This window comes from Calidris pugnax, unplaced genomic scaffold, assembly GCF_001431845.1.
Source record: "Calidris pugnax isolate Ruff unplaced genomic scaffold, ASM143184v1 scaffold20, whole genome shotgun sequence".
In the NCBI taxonomy this organism is placed as follows: Eukaryota; Metazoa; Chordata; class Aves; order Charadriiformes; family Scolopacidae; genus Calidris; species Calidris pugnax.
This window is the reverse complement of record NW_015094510.1, coordinates 20,437,013-20,457,019: the sequence shown is the minus strand read 5'-3', so window position 1 is coordinate 20,457,019 and position 20,007 is coordinate 20,437,013. Positions and strand designations below refer to the sequence as shown.

The 20,007-nt window shown below is 35.9% G+C and overlaps 1 protein-coding gene across 9 annotated transcripts in view; it reads left to right on the top strand.

The window, feature by feature from the left end:
* The window catches only part of NBEA (neurobeachin), a 506,029-nt gene that overhangs the window by 290,646 nt on the left and 195,376 nt on the right, over positions 1-20,007 (top strand). For all 9 annotated transcript variants that reach the window (XM_014965903.1, XM_014965897.1, XM_014965904.1 and 6 more), the window contains one exon: positions 18,745-18,869. In XM_014965903.1, the coding sequence (XP_014821389.1) occupies positions 18,745-18,869 (125 nt within the window). The remainder of the gene's footprint in view (positions 1-18,744; positions 18,870-20,007) is intronic.

Genomic DNA, 20,007 nt, shown 5'->3' with positions numbered 1-20,007 from the left:
AAAAGGGGAAAAATAGTAAAGACTTGGATTCTGAATTGGAGCAATGTGGTAAGAGATGAGCCTGGGCCTGAGCCATATGGTTGTAGTCCTTTCATTCCCCATTCCAATTAATGTTTTACTAGAGTAAAATGAGATGGCATCATCAGAAAAGGCTGACAGTGTTCCATTCCGCAAAACTTTGGTGATTCATGGGGAAAGCATGTTATGTCTGCCATAGCTTTTCTCTTATAACTGTATTTACCTTCAGATAGAGTAGTCTGTGACAGTCTAGGCACCAATTATTCTTGTGTATGTTTGAAAGTAAGAAACGCTTCATTGACAAAGCCTGAACAAAATAATTTTAATTTGCTCTTGCAGGCTTTCATTTTCTCCAGAGGATTGCAGGCATAGTGCTATACAGTGAGTTGCATTCTGGTGCCTTTGGATGTTGGTGAAGTTAGAGTATAAATGTATTTCACAGTGCTGAATAGTGGTTTCTTGATTTTTTTGATACACAATGTGCAAACTGAAAATACTTTGCTTGCAAATTTAACTTGAAAATTAGGGAAGCAACGATGATTCTCCTCCTAGTGCATACACCTTGGGCACTGAATGACATATAGTGTCTCTTGAGCAAAAAATCCATCTGGGGAGTAGAGACATCCCGAAGTAGCGAGAGACTCCTCTTTGTCTTTCTGAAAGTTTCTGTATAGTCCTAGTGCTGGGTCTACTGCTGATCTGGCATCATTGGAGCATTATGACTGTATTATGCTCAATTTTATTTCTTGTATTTTGGTATGCTGCCATCATTGTCCTACAGAACAGAAGAACAACACAGATTTTTTTTCAATAACTTATATCTCACTTATGCCAGAAAAGCATTTAGTATCAGAAAGAGCAATGCTCTAACCCAATTGCTTTCTTCCTGCTTAATTTCAAAGGCCTGCTGCAGGCAAATGAAGGTTTTGGAGATGTTCTATAAACAGTTCTTACAAATATTTTTAGTGAAAACACAAAGCATTACCAATAAATGAGCTATTAGCAGTTTATCCAACAATCCCTCCATAATGTTTTCCGTATTTTCCTTCTACTCTGAGTTTTCAGTGTTTCTTGTGAACATATCTGCTCTAAAGGCAGACTCTGAACGGTTCTATGCCATCAGCCATTTTTGTGATGGCAGAGTAGGCCCTAAGGGAAGAAATGACTGAGTCTGTGCATTTGTGACTATTAACTGATGACTGATAAAACTCTAGCACATTAGTGTCTGAGAAGGTTGTATCACTGAGAGTCAGTTCTAAACACTGAGTTTCCTTGAATGTGAGATTTTTAGTGTGTTTCTTTTCTACCACGTTAGCCATGCTGAAAGCTGTGCAGATATTTGGGAGTTATCAGCAAAAAGGTCTTCATTGTACAAGGACTGATAGTCATGCTGTTGACCAAAGGCTGGTCAGACAGCATCAACAAGACTCTATCACGTAATGAAATATTGGCAAGTGATCTGATTACTGAGAGTAATCATACTGCCTTCTCATTGGTCACCAAATCACTACAGTCATAGACACACTGCAGTTGTCATTAACGGTGGGTTTTTTCATTATCAATCTGTTGAGTTATACTGCCTGTATGGAAGATAACGTTGCTGTTATCAGGAATTAATTCTTAACACAATGTTGTAAGTGTGGTAGAAGCAAGAGTATTTTCATAGCACAGTAGGTAGATATCATGGTACAGTTTCATTTTGGTAACCTCTCCCTGAAGCTAAATAATGAATGTATTACATATATTTTTTCAAGAGATAAGATAATTTGAAGCAGAATGTTTTTTTGCTGTGAACAAGAACACATATTTGTGTGTTTGTTGATGGCTTTTTTCCCAAACCCACACAAGAAACTTTTGACAGATTCAGTGTTAAACTAGAAAGAGCTTCTTGGTCTATAATTGGATTCTAGAAAAGCTTCTTGGTCTGTAATTCAGCTTTACTACTCCATGGGAGGATATTGCTATTAAAACAATAGTAGGTCCCTTATGTATTGTGCCTTGGTTTGTATGTCCAGTTTGGAAACACATCACTAACTGCAGATTACAGCACACCTACAGAAAGACAAGAATACTTCAAGTCAATGATAATATAAGTATGACTAAAGCAATTTAATTTAGATAGTTTGGAAAAATAAAGACCCATGGAAGATCTTAATCTATAAATGTCCATCAGCAAAGCAATAAAGAGGAAAGAACTGAACTATTTGGTCTTCTGCTGATAGGACAAGGAACGTTATGCTAGTTCAGTTAAACATCAGGAAAAAAATAACAGAACTGTTGAGCAATACAGAGTACAGACGTGACATATATATTCACCCACCTAGTCCCATGTTGCTTTGGTTGCTTAAATAAAGTGTGAGATACTAGACAGAAGCTATTCTAGAACTGTACTGGAGTAATTTATTTAATGAAGAGTCCTATAAAGTGTGAGATGACAATAGAACCTACATTCTTTTTCTGTATAAAAGATAAATAATCTTTCAGAGTGATTTAGCAGCTTTTCACGCTTCTGTCAATTCACTCCATTTCTTACTAGGCTTGTTGGAAGCTTTTCACTGGTTTGGCTTTTCAGTTTGGTTTTTTTCTTCTTTAAAAAAAAAAAGGAAAAAAATGTTTTAGAAAGAAGAAAAAAATTAACAAAATATCCTCAACTGAAGCCTTATTTTTATGTAATAAATAGCAATATCTGCATATCTTTCCCTACCAGTGTTCACTCTGTAGTGTAAAAAAGTACATTGATATTCTACCAGTAACTTAAAGCATTTTCTCTAATTTTGGTAGAATTAAGCCCCTAACATATGTCCTGAAACATGTCTCATTTTAAATATGTTGTTGACTTTAAAGGGATTTCTCATAGTCTTTCACCTAAACAAACTCATAATTATTTTTCAAATTGGGCCTAAATTATATTTTTTCTTTAAAAATATGTATATACAACACCACAGATTCAAACTTTCCAAAACGATGTTGTTGATTTTTTAGCATCATAGTATGTATAATAAATGTTTTTCGTTAATATTTATTATTATTTAACTATTAGGCTTTCTCAATTGATTCAATAACATTGTCTGTTTTTTAAGCATCAGCTTTTTTTTTCCTCCATTGCTTGAATTTATATAGTTTTTGTTTCCTAAATCTATATAATTGTCTGTTATTTTGTATAATTTCAAAAGAATTTTGTTTCCAGTGAGGCGTTTACAGGCTGAATCTGAGGATTTTGAATATTGTCCCTCTGATTCTTTGTTGCTGTTTTATAGCAATAAAATAATAAGCCCCTTCTTTAAAAGAGGAACTTTGAATTTATTTTTTTTAATCTAAACAGAAGAGATTATTTTTGTGAATTTTGTCTATTTTATATTTCAAGATTCCCTTTAGCAGGTTAATCAGATGGTGAAAAGACACCGCCATGTAACTTTTACTTGTAGTAATATAAGACTGAGACAAGTCAATCTACCACTTTCTCCAGTTCTCTCATTTAACAGGATCCATTCTCTATCCTACCTCTTGGATTTCACTCAGTCATGTGAATTCTCTGACCTGAATCTTCCCTTGACAATTCAATGTGAATTTTAGATGCCAGATTCTTTTATGAGAACACCAGGCTTTTACTTTCTCTACCGTTGAGACCTTTGTTACTTGAGACAAGAGCAGTAGGATTCCTATCACCTAGCTTTTCCCAAGGTGCAACTAGTTCTCTCCATCGCCTATGAAATGGGCCTGGATTGATTAGTTAAAGGTCAATAATGTTGACAACTTAAGTTAGATAAAAGGAACTCTACTCAGCTATCATTTGGCATAATTTGACAGCCTTAATCTTCCAGTAAATTACAACTGTTAATTGCTAGAATTAACTTCCCTGTAATTGAACTGTGCCTCCCAGATTGCAAGAAAGGAAAACAAATTCCACCAGGTGATAGGCAATTTAGTCCCTAGAGATAAAGCAGCTTCCTAAAATAAGGTGATAGTCAACCTTGCAGCATCTTCAAACATAATTTCTATTGAAATACATGGAGGAGATCTGGAGTAGCTAAAGGAAACCAAGAGGTTCCAAAAGACTGATGTTGGTGAAGACGGGAGAGAGCAGACCATATTTTCGCCCAAGTTGGTCATTAGAAATTGGAGAACTTTTGAGGCTGACATGACCTGCTCCATGGCTCTTAAGCCACATGTGACTTTTCAGCACTTCAAAAGCAACTCTTTCCTAGGGCCTGTGTCACAAGAAGCTTTGGCAGAAGATATTCTGAATGATCCAGGTTCACAGCTTGCAGAAAGTAAGCCAAAAAATACCATCACCAAATTCCCTTCAATCCCAGGCACAGACTGACTCCAGCTCCAATTGTCCCACTTTCTGCCACTTTTGAACTTCTCCTAGAATGTTGTCTTTTCTCAACTTTTAGCATGCATTTCACAGTCATGTGAAGTTGTTGATTTCTGCTTTCTTGCATCAGGAAATTTGGCTACCCATTCTCTGAAGGGAGAGCAGCACATCCTTCTGTTCCCAGATGTATGATTCCTTCTCCTATCTGTTGTCTACCTCAGTACTGATCCAGTCAGTAAGCTTTCCTTTCTGCTGTAATAATAGATGGGTTTGAACTCCTGTTCTTTCTCATCGTCCATGCAAATTATGGCAATAAAGTCTTAAAAATACCCTGCAATGAACATGTAAAGGGTGAAATCAGTTTAATTAGCAAGGTGGAGGATTGTAATTCCTCATGGTGATTCTACATGGAAAAGCAGTGGGGTTTTGTGTAAATTTGTTAGATTGCTGCTACTGATTTTTCTTTAACTGTATTATTGATTTAAGTCAGAACATACAGCCAAATATAGTCAAATACACATTCTATATTATATTTGTAAAACATTTACCTATAGGAAATCATACTATAACGATATCAAATGAACTATGAAAATTCATGGAAAATGCAGAAGATGCATGTGATGTCACAGATTTATGCTACAGACAAGGGAAAAATCAGCTGTGTCTCGTGATTGTCATACAGAATTGCTTAACACGTTAAGTAGCTAAAAGGAAAGAAAACATTAACAATTAAATACAGAATAATGGACTGTCAAATACTTTGTATGCAAAAATTATTTACAGCGTATGCTGCTTGTTTTTAAAAACGCACGAAAATAGACTTTTTTTCAAGGCAGAACAAGGAAGTTTTAATTCTGTGTTGTCCTTTTTTTATGTCGTGTCTGCTTCTTCTCCCATGAGTTTTGCAGCACCAAAAATAAATCATTAGGTCATGCTGATATATTTTGGGATGTTTTATAGAAGACTGTTTCTATACTTCTAAAGAACCTCTTGACTGTCAGAAATAAAGTATAAATAGAACAGTTTTGATTTACTTGCCAAGCTGGTTTCTTAGCTCTTACAAAAATTCCCAGGAGCAAAAAAATTCAAAGTTAAGATTACTTCAACATTTATTTGATAGTATTGTAAACATGGTCTCTATTAAAAATTCTACAGCGCTCGTGGCTATGCCACTTGGCAAATGTTTATTTCATCAATATAAGTTGTATTTGTGGATAGGAATAACTGTTTATACACCAGACAAGATGTATCCACTAATTGGGCCATCATGTCTTTGTTTCAATTCTTAAAAACAATATTAGGTTTAAAGCTGGATGTGTGCTTTGCCTTAGCTTATGCTGTACTTCCAGATGATACTTAGGAGAAAAAAAAAATTGTCCCAAAAAACTTGCACAAAGTGTAAAAACTTCAGACTTCTCTAAATTTTGAATTAAGAGATTTTCAATTACCAAGCTTGTAACACCATTTTGGAAAATATAATCATTCTGTTAAAGCAGTGTATTATTAGTCTTGCATTTTAATAAACAGGTGGAAATTAAAATAATTGCCTAGGCAAAGCTTTATTATTTATTTATTAGATTTTGATTACTGTTGCTGTTTGTTGGTAGGCCTCGAGGAAGCTAATTATGTCAAGTTTATAAGTTAGCTGTCTTTAACCAGTTGGAGCTTGAATAATTTACAAAGGTTTGAAACTAGTTCATTGTGCGTTTTTAAGAAATAGTATTGAAAGAAAAAAATTAGGCTTTGTGTCTTAGTTTTAGAATAACACTTTGAAAATATTTAGATAAAACTTTTTTTCTTTCTTCTAATTAAAGATTTTGAGAGACAAAATTTCTGTTCTTGGATACCATACCCTTCGAACTGTGACTTAAAAAGAGAAGTAACTAATGAGATAACAAGTCCTAATCGTGTAGCTCAACCCTGTTGTTATGTTAACAGTACAGCTTTTTGACATTCTTTGTCAAGTCATTGCTGGTTTGCTTTGAAACTGGACTGTAGTTTGTATGCTCAGTAGCTTCTTCATTAATTCTTTCACAAGAAATTCAGACACCTTAATGTGTGCATCTGGAATGGAGCAGACAGTAGGGAAGCATTGTCATCACCACACATCTGTTATTCCTACTTTCAAGTCTGAGCCTTTAGCGTTTGACCTTTAAGTAAGCCATTGAGGCACCAAAGCTTTCAAGAGCTTCCACAACTTCTCTTACTTTGGATGCCTGCTTTGAAAACTTGGAACTGTTTTTTTAATTTGTTCAAGCACAGTAACCCTAACCGAAGGAACTTTTAGCTAGTGTTTAACTCTTCTGGAGTTGCAGATAACTTACAAAAGCCTAGATTTTTTAAAAAAGTTAGGACCCTGTTATCCCTATTATATATTTAATAAAATAGATAACAATCTTGAAATACAGAGTAAATCGTTTTTCTTTGCAAAAGGTGTCTGCTTCATCATAACATCTACAAAATCTCAGAACTTTTGTGATGTGCTGAAGTGGACAGTATGAGGGCAACATTTGCAACAAGCTGAGGAGGGGCCCCGACCTCCAGCTTTGCTTATCTGAGTTCCTTACTGCAGTGGTGTAATTGCCATTCAGAATTCAATGGGAAAATGGATTTCAACGAGAAAAGGTTGAAAATGCTACCTAAAGAACCTAGTGGTGTTCACCAGCTTTTTTGCCCTTCTCTGGACTCACTCTAGCACCTCAATGTCTTTCTTGTAGTGAGGGGCCCAAAACTGAATGCGGTATTTGAGACCTCACCAGTGCTAAGAACAGGGGGACGATCCCTTCCTTAGTCCTACTCACCACACTGTACCTAATATAGTTCTTGGCCACCTGGGCATATTCAGCTGGCTCATATTCAGCTGGCTGTTGACCAACATCCCCAGGTCGTCTTCTGCCGGGCAGCTCTCCAGCCACTCTGCCCCCAGCCTGTAGCGCTGCCTGGGGTTGTTGTCACCCAAGTGCAGGACCCGGCACTTGGCCTTGTTGAACCTCATCCCGTTGGCCTCGGCCCATCCATCCATCCTGTCCAGATCCCTGTGCAAAGCCTTTCTACCCTCCAGCAGGTCAACACTCCCACCTAACTTGGTGTCATCTGCAAATTTACTGAGGGTGCACTCAGTCCCCTTGTCGAGATCATTGATAAAGATATTAAACAGAACCGGCCCCAATAGCAAGCCCTGGGGAACACCACTTGTGACCGGCTGCCAACTGGATTTAATTCCATTCACAACTACTCTCTGGGCCCGGCCCTCCAGCCAGTTTTTTACCCAGTGGAGAGTATTCCCATCCAAGCCATGGGCAGCCAGTTTCTCCAGGAGGATACTTTGGGAAACTGTATCAAAGGCCTTACTAAAGTCCAAGTAAACAATATCCACAGCCTTTCCCTCATCCACCAAACGGGTCACTTTGTCATAGAAGGAGATCAGGTTTGTCAAGCAGGACCTGCCCCTCACGAACCAGTGCTGGCTGGGCCTGATCACCTGGGTGTCCTTCATGAACCACATAATGGCACTCAGGATGATCTGTTCCATGACCTTCCCAGGCACTGAGGTCAGACAGACAGGCCTGTAGTTCTCCAGATCATCCCTCTGACCCTTCTTGTGGATGGGCGTCACATTTGCTAGACACCAGTCAGCTGGGACCTCCCCAATGCTATAGATGCTATATGAGGCAAAGCATAAATACAAGAGAGAGTTCTCTTACTTTCCATTGTTTGTAACAACAGTTCATGTGGGTTTTTTTGCAACCAATTGTTCACCTTCCCAAGGCAGAACTGACTGACTCAAATGCTTTTTCATATTCTTGGCTGAAAAACTGAACAGAAGCAGTGAGCTGTATTATCAGATAAATGCTGTCTACAGAATTGTTGCTGGAAAAATATTTAATATTTGAAGCTCCAAGAGATGAACTGGATTGAATACTCACTTTAAAAAAAAAAACAAACAAACAAACAAAAACCCAACTTTAATTCTGTAAATACCTCAGGTAGAATAATAAAAATGTTATCTATTAAAGTTAACCTTGTTCAAAAAACATCTTTATAGCGTTGTCCTAAAACATTTTCCATTTAGCTTATTAAGTTGATGTTTTACTTTGTTAAAATTAAGAGAAACAAGTTATTTTCTGAGATGTTTATCTGATTACTTATGGATTGTATCTATAAAATGGCAAAATACTTTCCAGACGATATTGCCAAAAATTTGCACTATTTCATGAGGACTCCTGTTTGTTTTGTTCAGATGACATTCACTTCTATTCTTCTTCTAATATGACACACAAGGTGCTTAAAAAGCAAAATAGTATTGCTACCAGCAGGTGGTATACTTGTACAAACAGAAGAAGAGTTGAATGGAAATTTTGATTTAAAACTTTTTTTAATCAGAAAACAGTATTTTGGTTAAATCTTTTGGTGGAAAATTATAACAGTAGATGTTGCTATGAAAATTCCTGATATTTTCCTTTTTTTTTTTTTAATTTAGAAAAGAATTCAAAATGTTTCATTTTGAAATTTTATTTTATTTTCATGGTATAATTCTTCACTCCAGGAGTGCATAAGCTGGTGTCATGGTACCTGTTTGTGATGTGATATTATAACAAATGTTATAGTCAAAACAAAAAAGAAATCTTTTTTTTTCATTGAAATTTGAAAATAATTTGCTAGATAGTTCAATTTTTGTGTCAGTGAAACTTTGAGATATTTCTACATTTTTAATAAGAAAAGCTGTGCATTTAGCATGGAATATATTTTACTTAATTTTAGCCATCTACAGTTATGCATCTAGTCTAAGCCAGTCTCTTTTTGCAAACAATTAAGAAAGAGAGAGGCAACTTTAATACAACATTCATTCCGTCTTGGAGTTTGTTACACTCTGGTGTCATGGTAGTGCTCGTGAAATCTTACTAAGTAGGCTACTGTGCTGAGATAGCATGACATAACAAAAAATACATTAAAAATAAAAATGTCCTAAACAACTGCATATTCTTTCAAGACATTTTCCAAAAGTGAATTTTACCTAAATTTTCTTTTATTTTAAACTTCTAAGAGGCTTTTGGGGTTTGGGGGGTTTTGGTCTTTCTTTGTTTGGAGTGATGACAGCACATTCTGAAATAAAAAAAAAGGATCCAAACTAGAAATCTGAGTTAAACCACAGGGAGTTGTTCCAACCACTTTCTTCTCCTTTTCTTCAAAGATAGGATTACCGTTTGTCTTAATTTTAGTAACTTTAAAATTTATTGCATTTTAGTGTTTCTTGGGGTACAGCTTATTATTCCTAGAAATTGGTGCTCTTGCATTCTGTTGTTATTGATATTTTGTTACTTAAAAAACCCATTGTGACTCTAGCAAGTCAAACACTGACAATTTATGTGTCCACTTTTTATGTTGCCTCAGTGGTTCATTCAATGTCAGTGGATTAACTAAAATGGACAGCGTATAAAACTTCAGGAAATTGTATTGTTTCATTTAGCTCTACTACATGTAGTGTCCTACTATTGCACATTAGTGTTTGGATAGATTTGCCAAAGTCATCTCACATTACGTTAAAGTTATGTTTTTGGTAATTTAAAAAATTCTACTTATCTTTAGTTTTAGTCTGTAGACATTTCAGTTATGTCAATTCCATTGCTATTTTTTTAAGAGGTACGTGACTCATGGTTTTTTCCCATATAGCTTTATGCATGGCTAATCTTATTTCCCTAAAACTACTGCTTCTTGGTACAGAAGTTTACTACAGTTTAGTAATATAGCAGGCATTCCAGAGTGAACACCTCATTCTGGGATCTAAGCTTTATAAAAAATCTAGACAACCAGGATAATTGTTAGTCCTTCTGTGTGCGTGTGTGTGTGTATTATTGGTTTGTTCCTTCAGACTCTATGTAATATACTAAAATCCCCAATTAGTTTAAAAATTGTTTGCATTTTATATAAATTTTCCTAATGTTCAAAAGCAAATTATCAGACTATGCAATATAATCTGGGAATTAACTACCTTAGAAGTTTGTGTTTCAGGTACTGTCATAGCTAAAAGGAATGTCTCTATGGCCACAGCTTCCCTTTCTCCTTTCTGATGTCTCATCTCATTCTTTTTTCTTTTTTTTTTTTAATCTCATCAGATTAATAAATCTGGAGATATTTCTGTTTTCAGCTTCCCCTTTCTATTTTTATCTTTTGAACTTGTGTCCTCTATTTTTTCACCAAAATTAAGTAATAAAAGTTTCAGGAGTTGGAGGGTTTCCTTAAGAGTGTGTATTAAATATACCTTTGTCCAGTGCCTTAAGAAGAGAACAAAAGCCACGTAAATCACCCCCTCTCTTCTGAGAAGGATGCTACACTTTAAAACAATTCTTAGGAAATTCTTCTCCAGGAATTTGGCGGATCTTTAATCATTAGTCCTATTCTGATAGTTTTTGCTCTCTATTCATTTGTAGCCAATTCTCTGTTCCTCTCAGCTTTGTCCTTCATTATTAATGCAAGACCATTAGTAACATGATAATAGGAGAGAAACGATGTTGGCAGTTTTCTTTTTGCTTTTCAAAGGTGACTCCTCTGCTCCTGTTCTGATGACCAGTGGTAGTATTTTCTGTTATTTTGAGTTCCTCTGTGCTCTGTTTCACCCTCATTTCAAAGTCCACATGAAAACCCTTCCCCTCCACCCAAACCTTGCAAAGCTGCAACACACAAACACCAATTTCTAGAAGTTTATGAATTACATTCATCCTTCAAATGTAAATGACTTCAGAACTTTTTATGTCCAATTCTAAAAACGTTTGCCATTCTCCAGTCCCCACAGGGAAATCCGTGCATAAACTAGTATGTATTCTGGTAACCTGTGCTGCATATGTTATCAGTTGTGGTAAAATGAACTCTTTTTTCCCTATATCTGTTCATAATATAATCACAGAACCATACATATCAGCGCTAAACTTCACAGATTTCTGGAATTCACTGCCTTAAACAAAAGTAGTTCAAATTCACAAATCTCAAAATATTATAGGTCATGTAAGAAATATTCTTGATAACCCAGTATTTATCCATTTATCCAGCTATAGTTATTCACATGGTTTTCTTTCTCTTTACATCCCTGTTCCCATCAGCTTTCACAATATTTCTCTTCTGCTAGTTTTCACAGTCATTGGTTTTCTTCTCATATCTCTATTCCTTACAAACTTACGACTCCATTTTTTCAGTTCAGTGTTGCTTTTGCTTCACCAATAATTAATTACATTTCAAATCTTTCATCTATGCTTTTCAATTTCTTTGCCTCCCAATCAGTTTTGTCTTTATGGTTCTCATTTCCCAGTATTATGGAAAATATTGCTGGAAGATACCTTTTAATCTGTCCTTGTGTTTCACTCCTGCTCCAAATTGGAAAATTATTCCAATGAATATTATCTGTTGTTAGACCCTATTACTTTTCTTTTTTTAATTCCTCACTACCTAACTTTAGACTTTTCTATCAAGTTCTTTTTCATTTTTAGGGCTCTGACTTTGTCTACATTTCTCCTCAAATTTCACCCTGTCTCATGTCTCTTCTCATTTTAATTTTTCACATTTTGGCAGCCCTACACAGGAGGTACAAAAATACCTCTCATCTCTCATGACACTTCTAAACACAGCAGTGCTGGCAGGCCTTCTAGCCATGTTCTTGGGATGTAAATCATCTAGCTGGACTGCTGTGCTCTCCACACCCCTCCTCCAGCTGTCAGTGACCAGGACACTAACTGCTTAATCAAATTCCCAAGAAGCTCCTTTGTTTTCTCTCTCATTTCTACCCATGCTAGTTTGCGGCACTGATTACAAATACAAGAAAAAGTGGAGATATAGCTAGCAGTCACTGATGGCCATCCCCCAAGAAATGCTATTGCTAACCAAGAGCCTACGCATCCCTTGTTTGCCCACTGCCACAACCTTGCCTTCATCACAGTCCCCCAATATTTATTGCAAGTGCCTTCTCCACCAGCTTCTTAATGTTCTTCTTCATGGCCTGTCTTCCTGCTGTTATGTCACCTCACCGGTCTGTGAATATAACTTCACTGTATTGTACTGATTGTAACCTCGTAGACCTGCTAGCAAGCCATATATCATCCACCTGACTTCCCTAGGATGCATCTGCCCAGCTTCTTTCAAAAATTACTGTGTGAAGCTTCTCACACAAGAATTCGGTCACTCAACATCATATTCATAAAAAAATTATAAAAGATTAAATATTACTTAAATTTCCCATGGTATTTAGCTATGCAACCTTCTATTTAATGTTAATTTATTTTTCTGAGGCTTTTTCCCTTCTACCCTGAAACTCTGCCAAATATATTCCTGATATAATTCTTGTGCATCTTTACTTAAGAAAAAAGAATATGTTGCTGTTTATAAGGATGCCTACAGATTTTTTTGAGCTCCTACTTAAAATGTTTTTACAATCTTTTTCAATTTCATTGCTTTAGATGTTTCTCATCATTGTCATCAAGATGTCTTATCATTGATGTCTTTATTCCCTGTGTTAGTATTTCCAGTTTTTAGCATTATTGGTATTATTTGTTTAGCATTTTTCTTAGTTTTCAGTATTTCTAGTTTTATTTCTGGGATTCTGTAGCATACTCTTTGGAAAAACGTAACGGAGCTTTGTGATTTTTGCAACTAAAAAGATCTTTTTTTTGTGTAGAGTAACTATACTAGTTACGTTAGTTAAGGCTTCTGATGTTTGTTTCTGTTTGTGTACAAGACTGTTTTCTTTTAGCCATTATAATATGGCATATGATTTTTGCATACCTGTCTCACCATCTTGATAAAACCAGCAGTCACTGTTTCTGTTTCAAGCACAGAAACAGAACACTGTTTCTGTTTTCAAGTCAGAAAAACCTTCACTCTAATACAAGTGGTTTATCTGTTGCTATACTGCTTCTATTTGAAATTTCATCGTTATAGAAGACTTTTACTAGTTTGATCTTCCAGCAAATATGTTTATACTTTGGCTTGTATTTTTTAACTGTAACAAATATTACATAAGTAATAATTTTTATTCTTTGTATTTCAAGTTTTATTTTACTTACCTTGGTTTTTTATGTAGCAAATTTTCTGTTCTTCATATTACCTTAGGGAAATGTTTTATACTTTTCCAATATACATTTTTTTCTCATTTCTCAAAACACAGTCGTAATTCCACACTGTGAAAAGAATTGTTTTTTCCCTTTAAAAATATGTTACATAAAAAAAACCAGGACTAATTCTTAGAATTATAGATCATCAATTCCTTGCTTTTTCTGTGCAGTTTCCCAGTATTACAAAGACTATGGATCCTTCCAGTTCTGTGAGCCACCTCTTTTTCCAAACAACTCTTTCCCCTTCCCCCATGCCTGCAGGCTTGTTCCTCTTCATTAACATATTCAAACTTAATCTCTTCCATCTGGCAGCCCATCCTCTGGGCTGCAGTTGGAGGATCTTTTATGGACATGTGCACTGCTACTCTCCACCGTTTGCCTCTAGTTGCTGTAGCTGTAGGTGACTGCATTTTTATGTGAACTGCATTTGTATGTGAACAGGGTTTCACAGCCACTGAGCTGCTCTCATGGATGCTGACTGCCCACAGAGTGGACAAAGACTTGCTGGTTAGCATAGCTAATATTCATAAGTAGAAGAAAAAAAACTTTCCATGCACTTCTTTGGAGCTGTGACTGAAGTAGTTAATAGAAAATCTTCTCAAAAGTTGTCTTTAAAAAGTCTGAGCTATAGAGATGTTGTGAAAAGGCAGGGAGGACTTTGCTGTTCAGGCTGGCTTGATATTCCTCTAAATTGTTTTGGTAGCACACACAATTTCTCCTCCAAGAAGGTAATAGATTGGGCTACCTAAAATACTTTAGTCCATCTCAATAATCTTTGACCCAAAATATACACACTGTGTGTGTGGTATGGTAGCAAAGAGTATTATACAGAATTCTGGACAGTTCTCAGTTTTAGAGCAAACTGCCCTTGGGAGACTTCCAAGCTGTTGGCTCTAACTTATCAAAGCCCACATTGGCTATCTGGCTTAGCATAAAACCACTTTGCCTTTCAAAGAAAAAGAAAAATATATTCTACTGTTTCCCTCACCTCTGGCAGATGTTGTCAAGTTTTGCTATGGCTTTGTAAAATGATAGGAAGCCCAAAGGGTATAATCAAACTCATTACCTTAGCCAAACCAGAACAAATGACAATCCTGTGAGAGAGCAAACTCTCACAGGTGATCATCTGAGCTCACTGCCACCAAGTTATACTTTAAGATGTTGATCTAATTTTAATCACTTTATGGCACTCTTTAATGTTGGTTGAATTAGGCATTAAGAAGCTATCAGTTAATCCAGACTCCAGAGACTAAAGCAGCCCTATTTCCCTGTTTCACAACCTCTGTTAAACCATAGTAAACCTGAGCCGTCTCCCTGGAGAGGACAGAAAGTTAAGGTACATACTCCTAACTTTCTCTGGAACCCCAGAAGTTGATTTGGGAGCGGGCTGAACAGTTAAGGTTGAGAGCAAATGTACCCACCAATTCTACCTTGCTGCTTGTGTGGCCTCTGTTCTTTTCTGTTAATGAAAAGGGAGCACTGCATAGAAAGTCTTCACGTGTAGCACAGTTTCAGTACGGACAATGCTGGGAGTAGACTTTGCTGTGGAGTCTCTTCCAGTGCTCCATAAAGTGAACCACCTGGAGCAGAAAGAGCATTTTTGCGGTTTCAATCATTTTCTCTGCACTGATATTTCCAGACATACAACATTTCCTGCTAATGTTGATGGTGTTGATTACATATGAATTTGTAATTTCCAGAATATCGAAACCTACAAGAACGTTTCTTGTAGCTTTCTCAACTACAATCCTACAGGAGGATTTTCCATCCACTGCTGCCTTTAACAAGATAAAATACAGGTCAAAGTAGGAGAATCTACACAGCTGCTAAGCGGGCACCAGTGATGACAATGAAATAGAATTTGTAGTCCTTCAATAGCTGTAGTAAAATAGGGCTTGTTCCATTAAATAGGGCACGTTCCATTAAAATGTGTACAATCTGTGTGTGTATTAATGCTATGAAATGCTGCATGTCTGAAATTTAGGATTAAGTGTGCAACATGCACACCACTCCAAATAAAATTTTTAATTGTTAGTAAACTTGTCATATCACTAGTTTCATACTAGCCCTCATTATGGTAAGGATGATAAAGGTTTATTTTGGATTACATTACAGTTTGTAAGGAAATTATCTTGACAATTAAACTCATGGTGCAGAGATGTTTGAGTCGTGTTTTAGAGTGCATTTTAAATAACTGTTCAGTTAAAATGATACAGATATATTTCTTTTTTGAAGTATGTAGGAGTTGCTCATGAATGATGCTATGAACGTTTAGTTCTTAAAAAAAAATTCATTACATTATGCTTAATATGCACTTTTTCATTCAAACAAGCCTGATTCAAAATGTCACTTAACTGGTATAAGGTATGAGGGAATGAGAAATTATAAGTAATCTAGTTGGCTGTGGAAATAAGGATTATTAATAATATACATTATTAAGAAAAGTATAGCTTATTGAAATATTGTACTTGTTACAGAAATAAATTACTAAAATGACTTGATTTAGTCACGTCACTTCTAGGAAAAATGGGTTGTAGCAGAAAGACGTGGACAATTTGCAGACACTCTCTTCTAGAGCTGAGTTGTGCCCAGTACAGTGGTAGAAGGTATAGTTCTACTTGATTTACAGCCATCATTTAGAGCTACCTAACAGCTACCTAAATACCTGAAAAAACTTAAAGCCTAAATAACATCCACAGGATTAGAATATAAGTATTGTAAAGTACTGTAATCGAGGGGCTAGACAACTTAATACTGATTCACTCCATACCTCTGGATTTTTAAAGATGGTTAAATTCTTAGTTTTAGGCTGGAGCTTGTGGCCACGATCTTCTACTTACTAGTATTTTTAATCTCATCCAAAGATGTAATAATAAAAGTTTTTAGGAAAATCCTACAAATTTATCTATCTAAAATGCAAGTGATGAAGCTCAATTGTTCAAAACTTTCTGTAAGTATAGCCATCAGCATTTCAGCGGCCTGCTTTCTTGCTAACAAAAGGGTAGAAGAAAATGTTTTTTTATTAAAGATGTTGCTCAAAGTGTCAAGTGTATGACAGTAACTGGTTAAGATTCAAAATTCTTTAGAGTTCAGATACCATTTTCCAGTATCTGGAAGTATATAATAACAATGTGGAATAGATTCCTGTAGAAAACTCTGGGAAGAAGCTTCAGTTGTGTTTTAAAAAGCCATATAATTTGTGATTGGGGTTAAGGTTTGTGTTCTGTTATTTCAAAATGTTTATTTTGCACCATTACTATGTATTTCAGACTTCAATCCCTTGTGATCTTTTCTTGGATCACCAAAATAGACTTTATCATCTGACAATTTCATCACTTCTTACCACTTCATTAAAATAGTGACTTCAAAATCTGTCACTGTTTACTTCCTGAAAGTAAACTGTCTGTTTACTGTCATCTGAGAATATACTGTATTCTTCAGACTGATTAACGAAATTAATGAATTATCAGATTAAACACAGAGCAAATGAAAAATGCAGTTTTTTAGTCTTTGAATATTTCTTAATTTCATAAAAAATTTTTAATTCGTACATAGTGGTATCATTCTTATCAACCTAGCAGTCTTTTTTATTATTATTGTGGAGACAAATACCATTTCAGAAAGGATTTTTCATTAATGTCTTTAATCCTGTTTCATCATGACTTACTCCTAGATGTAAAGAGAGAAAGTTTCTTTACTTTCAAAAAAACCTTGCGATAATAAAAGGCCTTTCAGACAATGGGATCGAGTGCACCCTCAGCAAGCTCGCAGAAAACGTCAAGCAGAGTGGTGTGGTTGACATGACTGAGGGATGGGATGCCATCCAGATGGACCTGGGCAAGCTTGAAAAGTGGTTCTGTCTGTCTGAAACATTTGACGTTCAACAAGGCAAAATGCAGGGTCAGCATAAGCCAGCAGTGTGCCCAGGTGGCCAAGAAGGCCAACAGCATCCTGATCTGTATCAGGAACAGCGTGGCCAGCTGGATGAGGAAAGTGATTGTCCCATTGTACTCAGCACTGGTGAGGCCTCACCTCAAGTACTGCGTTCAGTTTCGGGCCCCTCACTACAAGAAAGACATTGAGGTTCTGGAGCTCCCCCAAATGAAGGCAATATAGAAAACAGTGACTGAAGTAATGCCTAGAAAAATCCAGCAGATGTAGCCCATACTCATGAGCTGAGAACTTTTCTCTTTTTTTTTTTTTTATCTGCCTTTTGTCCACACATCTCCAATGTTCTGCAGATAGATTGAAAATTACTGGTGTAAAGCAGTGGTTCCGTAGTTATGGTCTGCAAGGTCATGATCTGCAGGATCATTTTAAGTGTATCATGTGTTCAATTATGAGTTTGATGATAAGGATGCATCCACAAACATTTTGGGTATTTGATAGTGATCCAAAATGTTTTTAAAATGTTGGCTTAAAATACAGCTTTGCCAGAATATCCCACAGCATACTTACAAAACTGATGTGGGAGATGTTTGTGTTGATAAGGTCAAGAAGTTGTTGAAAGTAGAGCTGGTCATTTCTTTAGAACCAAAGTTGAATACCAGATGATTATATATGTGTAGGTTTTGACCTGAATAAAGATTAACAATGGCTTATATAACTCTACAGAACTTTAATGTTGCTTTTGAATGTAAAAAGGCAATGTAACACAAAGATGGCCATGGTTGTTAATGGCTTGTATTAGCTGGAAGCTATAAAATCATCCTAGTACTCTGTTAGTGCTGGAATAATAATTTACCAAGACAATTACCACATGGTGGAATTTTTTTGCTGCTCTAATTCAGTGTTATTAATAATGAATAAAATTGCAATTTTCTCAGGTTGCTAGGGGCAGTGGGGAATTATTTCAATGAATATTTCAGCACATTAGTTTAATCATAGTTCCACAAAATTCAAGTGGGCAATATTTTATACTTCTAAGTTCAGTCTGCTAAGGGACCATAGTCATTAAATTGCAAACTATTTGCACTGAGGTCCATTCTATGATTTACAAGCCTTGTTAAAAACACTGTAAAAGAAAGCAAGCTGTGCCATTAATACTTGTAATTTGATGCTGCATTTGTTAATGGGCTCAGTGTGATTAATGTTTTTAGCAGCAGGCAGAGCATTCTGAGACAGGCAGTGCTGAGGTTTATAATATATAAATGCATGTAAAGAAACGTTAGAATATTGTTAAGTTTTAGTAATATATGTTTTTACAAGATTGTATTCCTGAAATAGAAAAGCAGCAGTGAAATTATACTATAATGTATGTAAATACAGCTCAAGCTGTGGTAGGTGCTGATGTGTGTGTTCTTTATTTCATAGCCAACTGCATGACTTCTGGCGCTTGGATTACTGGGAAGACGATTTGCGCCGGCGGAGGCGATTTGTTCGCAATGCTTTTGGGTCTACTCATTCTGACGCTCTCCTAAAAGCTGCTGTGGAATATGGTCAGTACCAACTCTTGCTTAAAAATGTAGCTTATGATGTTTTCTTGATGTCAGTGAATCCCTAGGAACAGTGCCCCTTCTTTTCTAAGGACAGTGCTGAGAATTCCTAGGACAACATACTCTTAGGAAAGGAATTCTTTCAATTCTTACACTTTAATGAACCAGAAGACTTGAGCTTGTGGGCTGTTAAATTCTCTGATCCCCAAGGGATTCACATTATACCTCTCTAGCATTCCCAGACACTAATTTTGAGACACTGGTAAAAGTAACTGAACTTGTCTCTCTGGAGTGACAGAATGAAACTGTTAGGCCATCAAACTAATGTGTTGTAATAGTTCCATTGGAGACCTTTCATGAATGAGGAATTAACTGTTTTTTAAAAATATCGGTAGTTTTACCCTGGAATGTGTAATCTCAGCCAAAAGTATTTTTTTCTGCAAATCGTGAATAACGTGAGAACTGAGAACTTGTTTAAAATAATTATTTTGAGAATACTTGTGATTTGAATAGTGAACTGGCTACATAGGAGCTTCAGTCTAGGAATTTAAGCACTGGATGATGTTTAATTTTAATGGAGGGGTAGCTGGATTATAAAAGAGGAAGGAGAAACGTGCTCTCAAATTCCCTTTTATCATTTAAAAGTTTCATATGTTTAGTGACTTCTGTACAGCAGACTGACCCTGAGTACTCTAGAATTGCAAAGCAAATTTATTCCTCAGGTTTAAGCTGGGATACCTCTCTAACAAATCAAAGACAGGAATTTTTTAAAGAATATTACGATGTTTTCCTGTCTTTTTTTTTCAACCTGTAGAAATGAAAAAAAAAAAAAATCCTGGGATTCTTTAGCATATATAAGTAAAAAATGGAAATAATTATACACAAAGCAAGTTGAACCTTTCAGCTAATGTGTAGCCAAAGGCTAATGTCGCCAGAAGTTCTGCATATGATAAATATACAGCTGACTCTGTGACCTACAGAATTCACCAGCTTTGCAGGTTGTTGAGGCAAATAGCTGGGATTCAAACAAGGTTATTCAAAATTAATATCTGTGTGTGCAGTAATACTAGCTAGTGTAATTTAGTACTTATTTAAATGTGAACGCTACCATGTGCAAGACTTCAAGCCATAAAGTGTTCAT